Genomic DNA, 15,307 nt, shown 5'->3' on the forward strand with positions numbered 1-15,307 from the left:
CAGGGGAGACTGCGACCTGAACGCAGCGCCTTAGACCGCTCGGCCATCCTGACCTGCTGGCAAATAGATGCCCTCAAATTTTATTTCAATGTCTACATGAACGGTAGTCCCTTTTTTTTTTTTTTTTCCTTTTTTCTCTTTTTCTGAGGATGCGGAAAATTTTCAATTAAAAAAGGCAACCACCAGTTTACGTACGGCCCTGACGCCGACCCCGAGTGGAAACGCGGAGTCAAGTGTCGGGTTGCGGGGGCCGTCGGGCAGTGTCTTCTGAATGAACGCAGATTCGATTCCAGGCTGCAGCCGGCCGGACGGCGCTCGGCTGCGTAGCCAAGAGTAAGGGAAATTTCTTTCCGCTCTCGACAGAATTCTTGTTTGTATAATGGCACCCATATTGCTGAAATTGCCTTACTTAAACTGACACCTACTCCTGGGAAGTCTTAACGCTATTCAGTTTGGTTCTTGCTGGGGCCCAGCCCTCGGGTGCTCATTAACTCCTCCCTCCTCTCCTTTCTGTCCGCTAGACCCTCGAGACCCATGTAAGGGGGTCCCAAGTGTCTTGCTTCTTGATCTGAATTTTCTAGCTGTACCCTGAGGATTTGTGGACTTTTCTGAATGGATGTTATGCTGCTCTCAAAAAGGAGGCATCAAACTAAAACCAGTTCTGCCTTTCTCTTTCTACAAGTATGTCACTCTATCGTCCCTTAATTCGTAAGGTTTTCGTACATCTGTGTTTATGTCCAGCAAAGCTGTACCTCAAAGACTTTCCAACTAGTTTGAAACACTCCTCAAAAAGTATTTAGTTTAAGTCCTTTGAACTAAACAATACAGATTCTTTTTATTTTTTAAAGGAGAAGTGAAAGTGAAAGTGAAGTCGCTCAGTCGTGTCCGACTCTTTGCTACCCCGTGGACTGTAGCCCACCAGGCTCCTCTGTCCATGGGATTTTCCAGGCAAGAATACTGGAGTGGGTTGCCATTTCCTTCTCCAGGGGATCTTCCCAACCCAGGGGTTGAACCCAGGTCTCCCGCATTGCAGGCAGAGATGCTTTAATTGGTTATATTTGAGTGAGATTTGGGATCATTTTTACTTTTTAAAATTAACTTTCATATGTATTCAAGGAAAAAGACGATTTCTATTTTAAATTTTAAAGTGAGTGGCAAGAGTAAAGGCGCGTATAGTTGAGAGTCGATTCGGAGTTTTCCAGAGGGCGATTTGAGGAGACCTGAGTGTTGTTTGGAGGCAGAAGGAGCAGATGAATAAGGATATGCAGAGAGATGGCACGGAAGAGCTGTTGTTGATTAGTGATGATAGGAGTTGCACAGTTATTTTTCTCTTAATGTGAATGTCTGGGTCTCTTTTAAAGAGAGGCAGACCCTTTCAAACATGTGATGACCAGAGTTGGCTTTTGGTGTGTGAAATGAAGTCCTGTTACTATTATTTCAGGAGCATTTGCATTTTTAAGGCTGGTCTTTAGCTGTGGGGTGAAAGGTTTTAGTTTCTGGTTTAAAAAGGAAGTCAGGCCTTGGAAATACTACAGTTAATTATTTGCACTGGTGGGAGAGGCCTTTCTGGACCTTCTGAAACCACAGTATCACTGATTCTGCTTCAGGTCATTAAGACAGGCTTTGACGAAGCATCAGCAAGGCCACCTTTCTTCTCTTTTGGAAGATTTAAAAATAAAGCCAGAGCTACCAAGACTGTTAATTTCCTCCTTCAGGCACTGGTATCTGGTGCCAGATGGAAAGGGAGCTGCGATGGAAAGGGAGCTGCAAGGCTTATCACATAAGTTCAGAATCTACTGCCAGCTCAATACTATGTTTGGTAACCATTTTCCTTGAAGATCATGAGGAAATAGGAAGGTGAGGGCAGTCGCAGAGCTAATTGAAACCTCTGACTATTTCTCTTTCTACTCTCAGAGAGGGGTTCCTGTGGCAGCCCCATTTATTTAGGGTAAGATTTTATATATACATTTCAGGATACACATAGTACATTAAACTGGCAAAACAACTACTTAAGATTCTCAAGTATTTTTTAAAGAAGTTTGGACTTTTAAAAAAATCTTTTACTTTCTAAAAGTACAATTTGAACATAAATGAATACTTCGAAAGCAGACATAAATGGTGGTCTTCTTTCAGGAGTCCAATGTAGGGTAGGGTGAATACAGCTTGAGGAAGGGGCAAGGAAAGGAGGATCACCCAAGTTTGTTTGTTTATCCAGTTATGAGGCATCATCAAATATTTCCTCCAGAGGCTACAGGTGGGTAGCCACTGGCACTGTGGCCTTTTTGTAAGTAGCTGGCCCTTCCTGGGACAGGAGGCCCTGTGCTGCCTGCCCTGGTGAGCCTACTGCCATCAGGTCTGGGGATGGGTCTTGGATAAACAGAACCACAGTGCTTTGACCCACTGAGTTCCCATGCAGGTTTATTGTCTCTGTTTTTGTGTCAGTTCCATTTGTTGAATAAAGAAAGGGAGGTGCAAAAGCTGTTTTCAACAGACAGACTTATTTATTAGGTTAAGACCATGGGCAACATTGACCCTGGAAAACCCAATGGAAATGGAAGGTGGGAGCCTGGATAAGACAAACACATACAGGAAAATGCAAATACAAACAAGTGCAATCAATCTAGCTGTGCTGAGCACAATGATGCAGCTTTCAGGGGACCCTGAGGAGAAGCAGCATGTAGGAAAGCTGGGTGTGGAGTGATTCGTGGCTCAGTATGGGAGAAGATGGTGGTTAAAGCTAATTAAAGGTGTGGTTGAGCAGTTTTAAACCATATGTGGGTGAGACGTGGCCATTGGCCATGAGACAATGGCCAATGAAGTGGTGATATCACTGAAAGATGATGCCTGAAAATGCCTCTAAAGTGGAGAGATTCTAGATAAAAGAAAGAAGACAACCAGCAACTTGTGGAATCAACAAAGTGAGGTTGGAAAGAGCCCTTTGCATTTTGTTTAAAATTCTTTCCTCTTTCATTCTATCTGACCTCCTCACCTTCTTTACTCCCGTTGCCAATTGCTCAGATCCACCCTGTATGAATGACTTAGAAAATCTGAGATATGGGCCCTAAAGCTCTAGGGACAAGTCAGATGTTTATCACTGCCTGAGTTCACCTCATTTTCCTCTATTATGATGTTCCCTCCAAGTTCCTTTATGGGATTTCAGCCACCGGTTTTCCCTTCCCAGAACCCTTTGGGTTTTCTGCTTACTTAAAACCTGTTCCTCTATATACCCCTATCCTGGACACCAAGATGTTTCTGTCATAACCCCATGCCGACCTAACTCCATCTTGATCCCCAAACTGCAATTCCCTCCCTAGAGGATTTGGCCTCTGGGATGGGAGACCACAAGAAGCAGTCTGAGTCACCTCCCTGCCCCTTGACTATTGTTACCAAAACAGATTAGGAAGGGCCTATTCCTAACACTCTATCAGCAGCAACACAACCTTCTCAAGATTAATTAATCCCTACCCAACAGGAAGAAACAGGGGCTGAGTAAAGCTGGCAGATGAAGCCCTGGGAGTGGTGGAAGGGGGGTTAGAGTAGAGGGGAAGAGCTGAGCTGGAGTATTTCTTAAGGCACCCCTTGGCTGGGCTGGAGAGGGATTAGTTTAGAATGGAGGGTTTCTATATCCCCGGAGGCAGAGTCCTCCCCCATGGGGGACAGTGGGATCTCCTTTGAAATGTCCTTGGCATCAGCAACTACCATGACTCCCTCAAGCCCATCAGTGACTGGGCAGATAGTCAGGGGCTTTTTACCACAGGACCACAAGCAGAAGAAGGGCCGGAGGGGGCCAGAGAAAGAGGCCTTGGAGAAAGTATAGATATGGGATCCATCAGTCATGTTGTAGAAGAAGATGTCTCCTGATTCATAGTCAAGGAAGACCCCAACCCGGCGGGGGGGTCCAGCCAGTGGGAGAGGGGTCCGCAGTGGGGTGAGAGCCCAGTACCCATTTCCATAGAGCTCCACAGCCCAGAACCCATTCTCGGGAGTCATGGGGTCAAATCCTTTCTTCATCACATTCTCCCTACACACCCCAATTGCCCAGTCCGTCCTGTCTCCCACCTCCACCTCCCAGTAATGTCTCCCCGAGGTGAAGGCCTCACGACCCATCACACAGGGCCAGGAGTCAAATCTCTCTGGTTTCTCAGGAAGTTTCTGACGTGAATCTTCCAGTCGGACAGATTTTGAATCTTCGTACAGAAAGAGGTGGGGGTGGGCAGTATCTGGATCCAGAGTCACATCCACTAGAGACAGAGAGAAAGTGAGTCTGATTATCAGTGAATGTCACAGGTTGAAAGAACCATCCTTTCTTCTCTGAAGAAGTGGAGACCTGCTCTAGCAGTTGACAGATCTCCTCAGGAAGGGAACTGCTTGGCCTGCTCAGCTGTCTCTTTTCCCCTCTTCCATCCACAGCCATAGGGTGATGTATCAACTGACTGTCCCCAGTACCCCATGGGACCCTGTCAGAGGGGGCTTGCCTTCTAGCCATCTTCCAAGGGCCCTTTATGTGCCTCAAGGATAATGTTGGGGCCATTTGTCATCATCTTTCCCCTCTATATATTAGTGGTTTTTATTTCCAAGTATTGGAGGACTTTCAATACCTGCAGGGTAGCACCTCAGAGCCCTTAAGATATTCAGAGTCACTGACCTGCATGCAATGTAGCCCTTTTCCATTCTGTAGTGAGAGAGGGTGGGGAGAGGGAAAGGGTGTTATTGACATGTTTTATAATAAGAGAGAGACAACTTTGTGGATGAAAAAAGACAAAGGACATAGAACTTACTGAGCTCTTCCAGGAGTTTCTCTGGAAAACAAACAGAAATACCTTAATGACCTTCTAGCCTGGGTGTGAGGGAGGGAACAAAACAGGTGTGAGAAACATATAAAAGAAATTATTTAATTCATGACTACCTGATTATTGAGGCATTATCAACAAATGAAGAACAAGAATTTTGTTTTGTTTTCTAAGAAATATGCAGGAAGTTCCTACTTACTTAGTATCAGAACTTTAATCATTACTGAGAAACCAAGTTAAAAGTAAGGCTAGAGTCTGAAGATTAATAATGAATAAACATCAGGTCTATTATCTCAATTAGAATTTCTTTGACTCATCTTATACCCAAACCTCTGTTATTCTTCATATTGGGTGCTACTGAATTCAGGAGCTTTATAATCCCCTCTGATTTTTAGAATTCTGGAATTAAGTAGATAATTGATTGGCAGTTTGACTCCCATTGGCAGTCATCCTAAAGGACTTGGGTTCACCCTCATGTGGAAGCACTCCTGACAAGTAGACTGGGATTCTATGACTTACCTTTAGAGCTGAATTCATTCCTCCTCTGTCTGGATCTTTCCTTGTATAGTCTCCAGGTAAAAAATATGGACCCAATTGTGAGAAGTCCTAGGACCACCAAGATGACAGCCACAGCCACCATCCAGGGAGTCAGCCTTGGGAAGAAGGAGGCTAGAACAAAATCCCCAAGAAGGACATTTGTTGAGAAACTCAGAGAAAATCTAGCTCCTCTCTTGATTCCAAAGGGAGCTGGATAGATGATGACCTGGACCTCTCACATTCCTCCCATGGCAAAAGAGTCCCTCCAATACCACTCTGAGGTTTTCAGATAAATTTTGGTCTTAGGTAAGAGAGAGCAGAGAAAGAGAGGAATGAAGATGAAGAAGAGTCATTTGAGGACAGGACCTGTGGAATAAAGAATATAATGGACCGATTCATGTTATCATGGAAATTTCTCCTTAGCCATCAATGCAGGATGGGAGCCAAGGGGATGAGGGAAGTAAATAAGGAAGGGGAAATATCACTTTCTGTGTGCAACAGAAGGGTATTCAATGACCCAAGAATAAGGAAAACTTCCTTGCTGAACCAGAGGTAGAGTATGAAGACTCTGGAAACTTGGAGCTCTAGCATGGGATAGGGAGGAGGGGGAGGTAAGGGTGGAAAGAGGAGAACTGATTTAGCTAGATCCAGAAGGCTCTGAATCAGGAAGACCACACCCTTCAAAGACAAAGCTTTTCCAAGATATATCTCCTAAGAAAATCTGGAAGACTTCCCTGTCTAAGATATATCTTCTAAGATGGAAAATCTGGAAAGTTTGTGAGATCTAGGTATAAAACTTATGCCTTCAGAATCTCTAGTGAAGTTGGTGGGGCTCAGCGGGCAGGAGTTTAGGTGGGGAAAGTTTAAGATGAGAAAAATAGACAAATCTGCCAGGAGGTTGTAGCTGGGCAGATATCCCATGTGATGTTGCCCTGAAACTGTGTCAAAAAGGAACCCAGCACCTGTTTTACTGACCTGGTATGGAAACCTCTATTTCTTTCTCCTGGCCAAGAAGGAGGTTCTGGATGCAGCAGGACACATTCTTCATAGAGGTGTCCCTGATGATCACTGAAGCTCTCACAGTAAACAAACCTTCTTCATCAGGATTCCTGGACTCTGACATGGATGGAAACTCTTCTCCCCTGTGAGTTCGCCACTGTACTTGGGGCTCTGGGTACCATCCCACTGAGGTACACTCCAGCTGGATCTCTCCACTCTCTTGAACTTTCATACTGATGTGAGGATCAGAGCCCAGAGCTATGGAGAAAGAAGGTGCCTTACTCCTTTAGTGGACACTCTTCTGGGAGCCTTATAACCATAGGGCTATATAGTTTGAGAAAGAGAAGCCCAGAGGAATTGGGAATAAGAGGGACCCATCTCCATGTTTTACTACACAAGGGAACTGAGGTATCCAAAAAAGAAGACATCTTATCAGAGATGAAACAACTATTGGCTTAAAGTCATATTCCAAATTGTGTATATATGTGAGAATATGTTTTCTTTTCACGAAAAGGGCCACCATTTTCAGCAGATTCTCAAAGGTGTCTATCATTCATAAAAGGTAACATTGACAGCTTTATGCTGTCAAATCTCTAGGGCTTTATAACCAGTTTTTAAGACACTTCCTTTAAAAGGAAAGATGAGTTATATATGATACTACCATGTGGGACACCCTGTTATGAAACAGGGACCCACATTTCACCCATGTATTTTTCAAACTTCATCTTTACTTGAATATATGCATAAGAAGCAATATATATTGCACAGCAATATTTTACAAGTATATAATGCTTTTAGAATTGACAAAGCAGTTTCTCATATTCCAGGCATGAGGGATCTTAGTTCCCTGATCAATACCCCCTGCATTGGAAGCACCGAACCGCCAGGGAATTCCTATACTGATTTTTTTTTTTTTTAATCTCATTCTTGCAAAATCTTGTTCGGCAGGTGCTCCCCCAGTTTTACAGTAGGAAATGTAGCTCAGAAAGAAATTTTCTTGATGCCAGGTGGGAAAGGCAGACCTCAAAGTATACTTTGTTCCTTGGTGTGTACCATTTCCTTATAGTTTCACTCTGAATTCTGGCTTGAAGCAAAAACAGAAACAAAACCAAAACTTTTCTAGGTAGGTCAAGACCCTTAACAAGCCACCATGCTCTACAATCTCACAAAATCAGTCTTGGGTACTAATTCACCAAGTAAGCACTGGGATTGCTCACTATAGCCTTACTATAAATGGTGAAAAACAGACACAACTTAAATGCTCAATTCTGGGCTTTGACCAAGCAAATTATGATGCACTAATAGAAGAGAATGTTATATAGTCATTACATCTTACACTTATTTAATTATTAACATGGGGAAATGATTATTCTATAATTGAGAGAAAAAAGCAGGACATCATGGAAACAAAGTTCCAAGGAGAAAGATCATTCGCTGCTCCCTGTCTACTCAGCTCAAACCCTCTTCCTACTTATCTACTACTCTAGGCCTGCCAATCCCTTCCAGCCTGAAAGGGATTTGGGGAACAGGTTTGATGGTTTCCAAAGTAACAGAGCCACAGGAAAATATTATCTCGCATGGAGTCACCGGAGAAAGTCAAAACCCGTCCACTCACCAGCCACCTTCAGATGCACAATGGCCTCTTCGTAGTTTTCGTCCTGCCTGAAAAAGCATCGGTACTCCCCATCATCAGAGGCTTTGACCTCCTGTATCCTCACAGCGACGCTGCCCTCGGCGATGTGGTCCTCCACCAGCGACACTCTTCCCCGGTATTCAGCCATCTCCTCGCCCTCCTGCTCTTGCCCTTCGCGGCTCACGAACACCGCAGGCGAGACCTTCTCCCGGAACCAGCGCAGCTCCATGCCCTTGGCGCTCACGTTAGGGGACAGACGACAGGGCAGCTCTGCATCTTCACCCACCACCGCCAGGATGGGCTCCGGGGGTCCGATCACGTCAAAGGGAGCTGCCAAAACACCAAGAGGGGCGGACGGAATGTGGAGGTGGGAGTTGAGGACTGATACAGATGAGGATCCCACTGAAGGGCACTCTCCCACTACAGCTCCAGGGAATCCATCTGGGCCCTTGGGAAAGTCCCTAAGGACAACCAAACGGGATTGCTTACAATTACTGAGAAATTTCAAGCTTGTAGGCTAGAAATTATCCTATAATTGAGAGAAAAAGGCAGGACATCATTGAAACAAAGTTCCACCCAGAAAGATAATTCGCAGCTCCTTCTCTACTCAGCTCAAACCCTCTTCCAACTTATCCCCTAGTCTAGGCCTGCCAACCCCTTCCAGCCTAAAAGGGTTTTGGGGAACAAGTCTGATGGCTTCCTGACCTACCAGAATCCAGCTTGGGCAGCTGGAGGAGAATGAAAATGAGCAGACACCCCGCGAGGCAGGAGTTTGGAAAGACTGCCATCTCCAACCTTTCTGGGCAGCAAGATGCTGGTGGGCTCGAGTTTGTCGGGAACTTCAGCCTAGGAGAGATGAAAGAATAGGCAATAACTAGGAGTTATTGAGACACCATGCTCCTGTGCCCTCCCAGCAATTCTTTTCAGCTTGGAAAGCATCATTTGCACCTTAAGCTTCCTCCTTGCCTTCTGCCAAGGGTAGACTTTCAGTCCCGGCTGCCGTCAGCACACATCCACCTACCACCCTAAGGTTAGTCAATCTTGTCTGTACAAAACAGAAAATGGGCTCTAACCCCCCAAGAGAGTCTTAGGAGAAGGCAATTGTGATGCATAGTACCCATTAACGGGTTTCTGTATTATAAATAGACAAGTCTTGGAACTACTATGTCAAAAAAATCTCTTCTTTCAAATACAATAATTTGACATCTGCTTTTAGCAATGATAATAAAGATACAGTGATGGAGGCAGAGATAGAGACTAGGGAAATAAGCAGGAGCAGGAAAGAAGAAAGGCTGGAGGAGACAGAACAAGAAAGGGGAGCTGAAGAGAGCCAAAGGGCTGGAAGAATAGAGGGCCTGGGACTAGGAAGGAAGGAGCCCAGGAAAGAGAAAATGACTGGCTGCTGGCTCTCTCAGGGGTGAGAACAGTCCCAGATACTGACCTCTGATGTTGGAGGAAAAGGCACCAACAAGCTTCTGCTACCAAATGAGAAAGCTGGTTGTGGCCCCATTGGCAAAAGTTAAAGGAGAAGGAAGGGGGAAGTACTCTCAGGAAAGTCTGCCTCCCCACACCCTTCCACCCCAACACACTCCCTCCTCATCCCTGATGTATTTACTTTGGGGGAAAAAAGTTCCAGAGAGGAGAAGAGTCTGTGGATTTGTGGTCTTCAGCTTAGAAATTACGCTATGCATTGATAACCTGTTTACAGAAGGGGACAGAGCGAAAAAGAAAGAGGATTTAAGAAAACACTAAAATAAGATGCAAAGTCTTGGGCCATCTCCAAGCCTCACTTTTTAAATCTCTAAAATGGAAATATTGTTAATAATACCTTCTTTGGAGTAGTGGTACAAGGGTTAAATGAGATTAAGCATGTTATGTGCTTAGCATATAATAGGGATTTAGAAGAGGGGAAGTTTTTATTCTATTATTATTTATATGAGCTGAAAACTAAAGATAGGCTGAGAATGCATGGGTATGATTCAGTTTTCAGGGCCCAGAGTTGCCTCTCTGCAAAGCTACCTCCCTAAAAGCAATTTATGAGGCCTACAACTCCCTGTTTTGGGTTAAACCTCTTACTGTTATAGAAAACATTTTAAAGATATGTATATTTTAAGGTAGAAATCACTCATAATGTCAGCAAGTAATGATAGCCTCCAGCAATAGGACTGATGATTTATATAATTTGATATACTTTTATATAATTTGGGCTTCCCTGGTGGCTCAGACCATAAAGAATTTGCTTGCAATGCAAGAGATCAGGGTTCATTCCCTGGGTTGGGAAGATCCCTTGGAAAAGGGAATGGCTACCCACTCCAGTATTCTTGCCTGGAGAATCACATGGACAGAGGAGCCTGGCAGGCTACAGTCCATTGGGTCACAGAGTCAGACATGACTGAGTGACTAATGCTTTTATGTAATTTGAAACATTGTTAATAGCTATATTATATCATATTGAAGGTTCCTATAATTCCTGAGATCATGGCACATCTTGGGTTTTTTGCCTATTATAAATAGTGCAGTTTATACACAAGTCTTTGTCCACATTTTTGTTAACTTACTGATACACTTTCTGCTGAATTCCCAGAAATACTCTCATTAGGCCAAAGGGTATGAACATATTGTCAAAGCTTCTTCCTGAAATGTCAATCCAATCACACCATCAGTGGAAATGTCCTTCTCACCAGCACTGAGGTCTATTCTTCCTCATCATCACTAATGGGCTGGATGAAACAGACCAAATTATTACTTAATTATGCATTTATACCATAGGTTGGTCATTTTTCATATTTATATATTTTAATATATTCCGGAAGTAAACTTTTCAAGTAATTGCCTTTTTTGACAGTCTGGTGCTTTTTTTTAAAAAAAAACAATATGTGTGAATTTTTTAAAAATTGAAAACATCAGCTCTGTATTATATTTGTGGCAAAAACCCTTCACTACTCCTTTGTTCTTTGCCTTTTAATTGAGACTGTGATCAAGACCAACAAAAGAGAACTGCTTAAAAAAAAGAAAAGAAAAAGATACTTGCTTCAGTGGATATGCCGAGTGCCAGGAGAATGAATTTTCTCAAATGTAAATCTGATCTTGTCACTTTTTGCTTAAAAATGTCTACATGACTGCTTAATGACCCCAGCATCCAGTTCAAGCCCCTTAATCTGGTCAAGAAAATGCTGTAAGATCTAGTGGCCTTCCTGCTTCCTTTCTCTTAGCCTTTTCTCCCTAGTCTCCCAGCACTTGCTAGCTCACGTGAGAAACACTTCTAAAGTCTTCAGGCTTACCTATAACGTTTAAGGTAAATTAAAACATTTTACTGCATTAAATGTGAAATTTTGAAAGAAATGTGACCTTGACTAGACTTTACCCCCTCCAACTGAAATCGGCTCTCCAGGAAGATGCGCCAGATTTATCCTGTGACATGGACAACTTCCTGGTCCCTCTTTGCTGTCAGGAACGTGACCTGAAGCCTACTCTGAGATGCATATGCATTTATTTTTGTCTTTTGTTTCCAAGTCTCTCTTCCCCTCCTAAACTGAGCTCTTTGAGTTTATACTCTCTGACCTCTTATCAGCACATAGACGGAAGTAGAATTTGCAGCTTAAATCACACCAACCAGTCCTTCGCTTTCCTAGTTTGAGATGTATCTGTCTCGTTTTCAGCTTTCGTTTGTGCTTAACTTTCACAAATATCACTGATAATGAGTTTCCTCTCCTTAATTCATTCTGATTAGACTTCTCTCCCTTGCTCTGCATTGTCAAAATATCTAATGATAATTTGGGAAGAGGGGAGGGGGAAGAACTTTTATTTTCACCTAAGAGAGCTAGATTGAAGGAAAGGAGCCAGGAAATAGACAGCAAATGGTACACAGAACTCAAACTATTATGTGGCAGCCAAGGTTCTGGTTGGATAATACCTGAGTCATTTCAACAGAAACCGACAGCACTGGACAGGATCTCTGAATTTTCCAGGCTCCATCTGTGAACACAGATTCTAGATGCCCCCACCTGTCATGACTCCCATTGTTTGTGGGGTGCCTTTGTGATGTGGGGCTGCTATGAGCAATTTCCTGCTGTTCTGGAGACTAGACGCATAAACTCTTTCTTTTAGACGTGAAACCATTTGGGCTGAAGAATGTGATGTGCTCTGTATAAGAGCAAATTGAATGCAAAAATATAAGGGCTTCTCCCCACCCCACTCCACTTTTCATCACACGCCATTCAAATTTCCCGATATTATAAACTAGTCAGAGCCAGTGATGACTCTCACCCTTGTCTTACTTGACCTCCAACTGCATTTTACTGAGGTAACCACTAGCATTTAAAAAAAAAAAAAAAAAGTCAGTTTCTATTCTGTCAAGGTCATCCATACAAAGCTTTAAAAAAAAAAAAAGTATAAAGAGCTTATAAGAATAGCACCAGTCTCACCCTATGTGTTCTCATTTCCTAGAAATAGCCTCTTCAAATGCTTTATTGCTTTATCTGGTATTTATCTAAGTATTCTCAAGAGGAACAATTTATGTTGCTATTTCTTGATTAATTTTTAGATATTACTTTTTGATGCTCTAGTATGGTTAGGGGTGATTTAGTTCTTGTGATGGTTGATTTCATGTGTCAGCTTGATTGGGCTAAGGACCACCAGGTAACTGGTAAAATGTTATTTTTGGCTGTGTTTGTGAGGATGTTGCCAGAAGAGATAGGTATATGCATTAGTAAGTGAGGAAATTGCCCTCACTAATGCAGGTGGGTATCATCCAGTCCTTTGAGGGCCTGAATAGAACAAAAAGATGCAGAAAGGGTGAATTTGCTCTTTGTCTGGTCTGAAACTTCCAGGTCCTGCCCTCAGATGTTGGCACTTCTGGTTCTCTGGCATTTGGACTCTGCCTGGACTTACATCACTGTCTCCCCTGCTTCTCAGGTCTGCATGTTTGGACCAGAACTACACCACCAGTTTTTCTGGATCTCCAGGTTACAAAGGGAAGACTGTGAGACTTCTTTGCTTTTATAATTACATGAGCCTATCCTTCATAATAAATCTTCTTAAATATATATCCTATTGGTCCTGTTTCTCTGGAGAACCCTGACTAACACCATTCTTTTATATCACCAATAGAAGTATGCCATTTTTGTTCAATGTTTCCTATACCATGGTTATGTGACTATATTTTTATGAAACCAAGTTTTGTATGTAATTACTTTTATTTTCCCGCACAACTTTTTGTGTGTGTGTTTGAGGGAGATGAGGAAGGGGGGGAGTTAAATGATTGATCTTATTTCCTTTGTTTGGTTTTCTGTGTTCCCATCACAGATTCTCCCCACCCCTTTAACAGCCTCTAAGTACAGTTTGCATAGTCAAACATCTCAGATGATTTATTAATGCTATTACAACCCCTCCCCATTCCCATCCCTCCCAAAGCAGTGCTTCTCTAACTGAAGTGAGCATATGCTTCACTGGAGGGTGTTATTAAAAACAGATTCTGATTTAGATCTGGACTGGGACCAGATTTCTCCATGCTGGCTGCTGCTGGTCCACAGGCACTGTATCCTGTTCTTTACATGGATGCTACAGGTGGAGAGGCAGCTGCTGGCTCTGCACGAATTGTGGAGATGCCCTGCATGACGGTTCTGGCTCAGGGTCTTGGGCTTATGTCTTTCGCGTGTGGCTAAACTGAGCTAAGAGAGGGCTGGGGGAACACAGGCACATGATGCATAGCACCATATCCTGTGGCTTGTCATGAACTTTGTAGCCAGCCGCTTTTTCTCAGGGCACACACTATTGGCATGCTGGTAATAATTAGATGTGACCTAGTGATATGTTGACATTATAATGCTGACACAATTCCCCCATTTATTAAGCCTGTATTAAGTTCATGTGCATTGTACAGTGATGACTTTGTAATGTACAGAAATATTGAATCACTATGCTATGCAGCATGGATTAACATGCTTGTTAGGTTGTAGGTCAGTTATGCTTCAAAACAAACAAATGAACCAACTCATAGAAAAAGAGAGAGATTTGTGGTTACCGGAAGTGGAGGGGTAGGGCGAAGGGGGAATTGAATGAAGGTGATCAAAAGGTACAAACTTCCAGTTTTAAGATAAATAAGCACTAGGGATATAATGTACAACACGATACATATAATTAATACTGCTATATGTTGCATATGAAAGTTGTAAATAAAGTCAGTCTTAGCAGTTTTCATCACAAGGAAAGAAACCTTTTCCCCTTTTTCTTTTATTTTGTATTTGTATGAGATGATGGCTGTTCACTAAATTTATCTTGGTGATCATTTCCTGATGTGTTTAAGTCAATCATTATGCTGTACACCTAAAACATATACAGTGCTCTACGTGAATTAGATCTCAATAAAACTAGAAGAAAAAAATTATGTGCATTATAGTACAACCGATTTGTGTATGTAAAGGGTGAGTAGAAAGGAACTGAAGAAGCCCGAGGAAGATGTGATGGATTTTTGTGTAGAAGGGCAGCATTCCTGGGGGTGGAGTAAGGTTAAATGTGTCCCCCTGCAGCAAGAGTCTGAGGACTGGTTGAGGGGTGACATCTCTGAGTCATATTCCTGGAAATACTTTTGAAACAGAGAGTTCCTAGAACAAAGAGACTCAGGAAGGGAATATATGGAAGCCAATAAAGTTAGGTTGGATTGTGCAAGGGATAAATAAAAGGATATAAGGAAGGAGCTGGGGTTACAGGAGCCACTCTGAGTAGTTCCCAGAATCCCCCCACTGACCCTCTCTTTCTGTTACTTGGTGGGATGAGGTCCTCCAAAAAAGGGCTCCATTCACCCTCTGGAGGACAGGCTATAGAAAACATGAAAGAATGTTAGAAGCAGGCTATGAATTCATCAAGGCTTTCCTGGTGGCTCAGCAGCAAAGGATCCACCTGCCAATACAGGAGGCATGGGTTCAATTGCTGGTTCGGAAAGATCCCCTGGAGAAGAAAATGGCAACTCACTCCAGTATTCTTGCCTGGGAAATCCCATGGACAGAGAAGCCTGGTGGGCTACAGTCGATAGAGTTGTAGAGAGTTGGACAAGACTTAGCAACTAAGCAACCAACCAACAGTCATGAGTTCATTATTGGTCTGATTTTTCTTTGAGGTTTTCACAGAGAGGTTTTATAAGAAATATAAGGCCTTCCATGCTACTCTCTTATGAAAAGAGAGCTGGTAGGGGGAGGGGGAGAAATACAAAGCCTTGTTTACAGAACAATGGAGGAAACACCAGAATTCTGCAAGTTCTTGTATGAGTTTCTTTGGAAAATTACCCATTAAGATTTGAGTTAAAGATGTAGGAAGGAGGATGGAATGTGAGCATGAAATGCACAATGGAGTG

General features: G+C 43.0%; 1 protein-coding gene across 1 annotated transcript; it reads right to left on the minus strand.

Moving 5' to 3' along the window:
* Window positions 1–2,515: 2,515 nt before the first annotated feature.
* On the minus strand, window positions 2,516–8,799 carry BTN1A1 (butyrophilin, subfamily 1, member A1). Its single transcript, XM_010832289.1, has 7 exons — window positions 8,669–8,799; window positions 7,942–8,289; window positions 6,303–6,584; window positions 5,310–5,459; window positions 4,779–4,799; window positions 4,646–4,672; window positions 2,516–4,241 (listed from the first exon to the last, which is right to left on the minus strand). Exons 1-7 carry the CDS (start codon window positions 8,745–8,747, stop codon window positions 3,568–3,570), a joined length of 1,581 nt encoding a protein of 526 aa, XP_010830591.1. The 5' UTR covers window positions 8,748–8,799; the 3' UTR covers window positions 2,516–3,567.
* Between the last annotated feature and the right edge of the window lie 6,508 nt (window positions 8,800–15,307).

This window comes from Bison bison, unplaced genomic scaffold (genome assembly GCF_000754665.1).
Source record: "Bison bison bison isolate TAMUID 2011002044 unplaced genomic scaffold, Bison_UMD1.0 scf7180017860731, whole genome shotgun sequence".
NCBI lineage: Eukaryota > Metazoa > Chordata > Mammalia > Artiodactyla > Bovidae > Bison > Bison bison.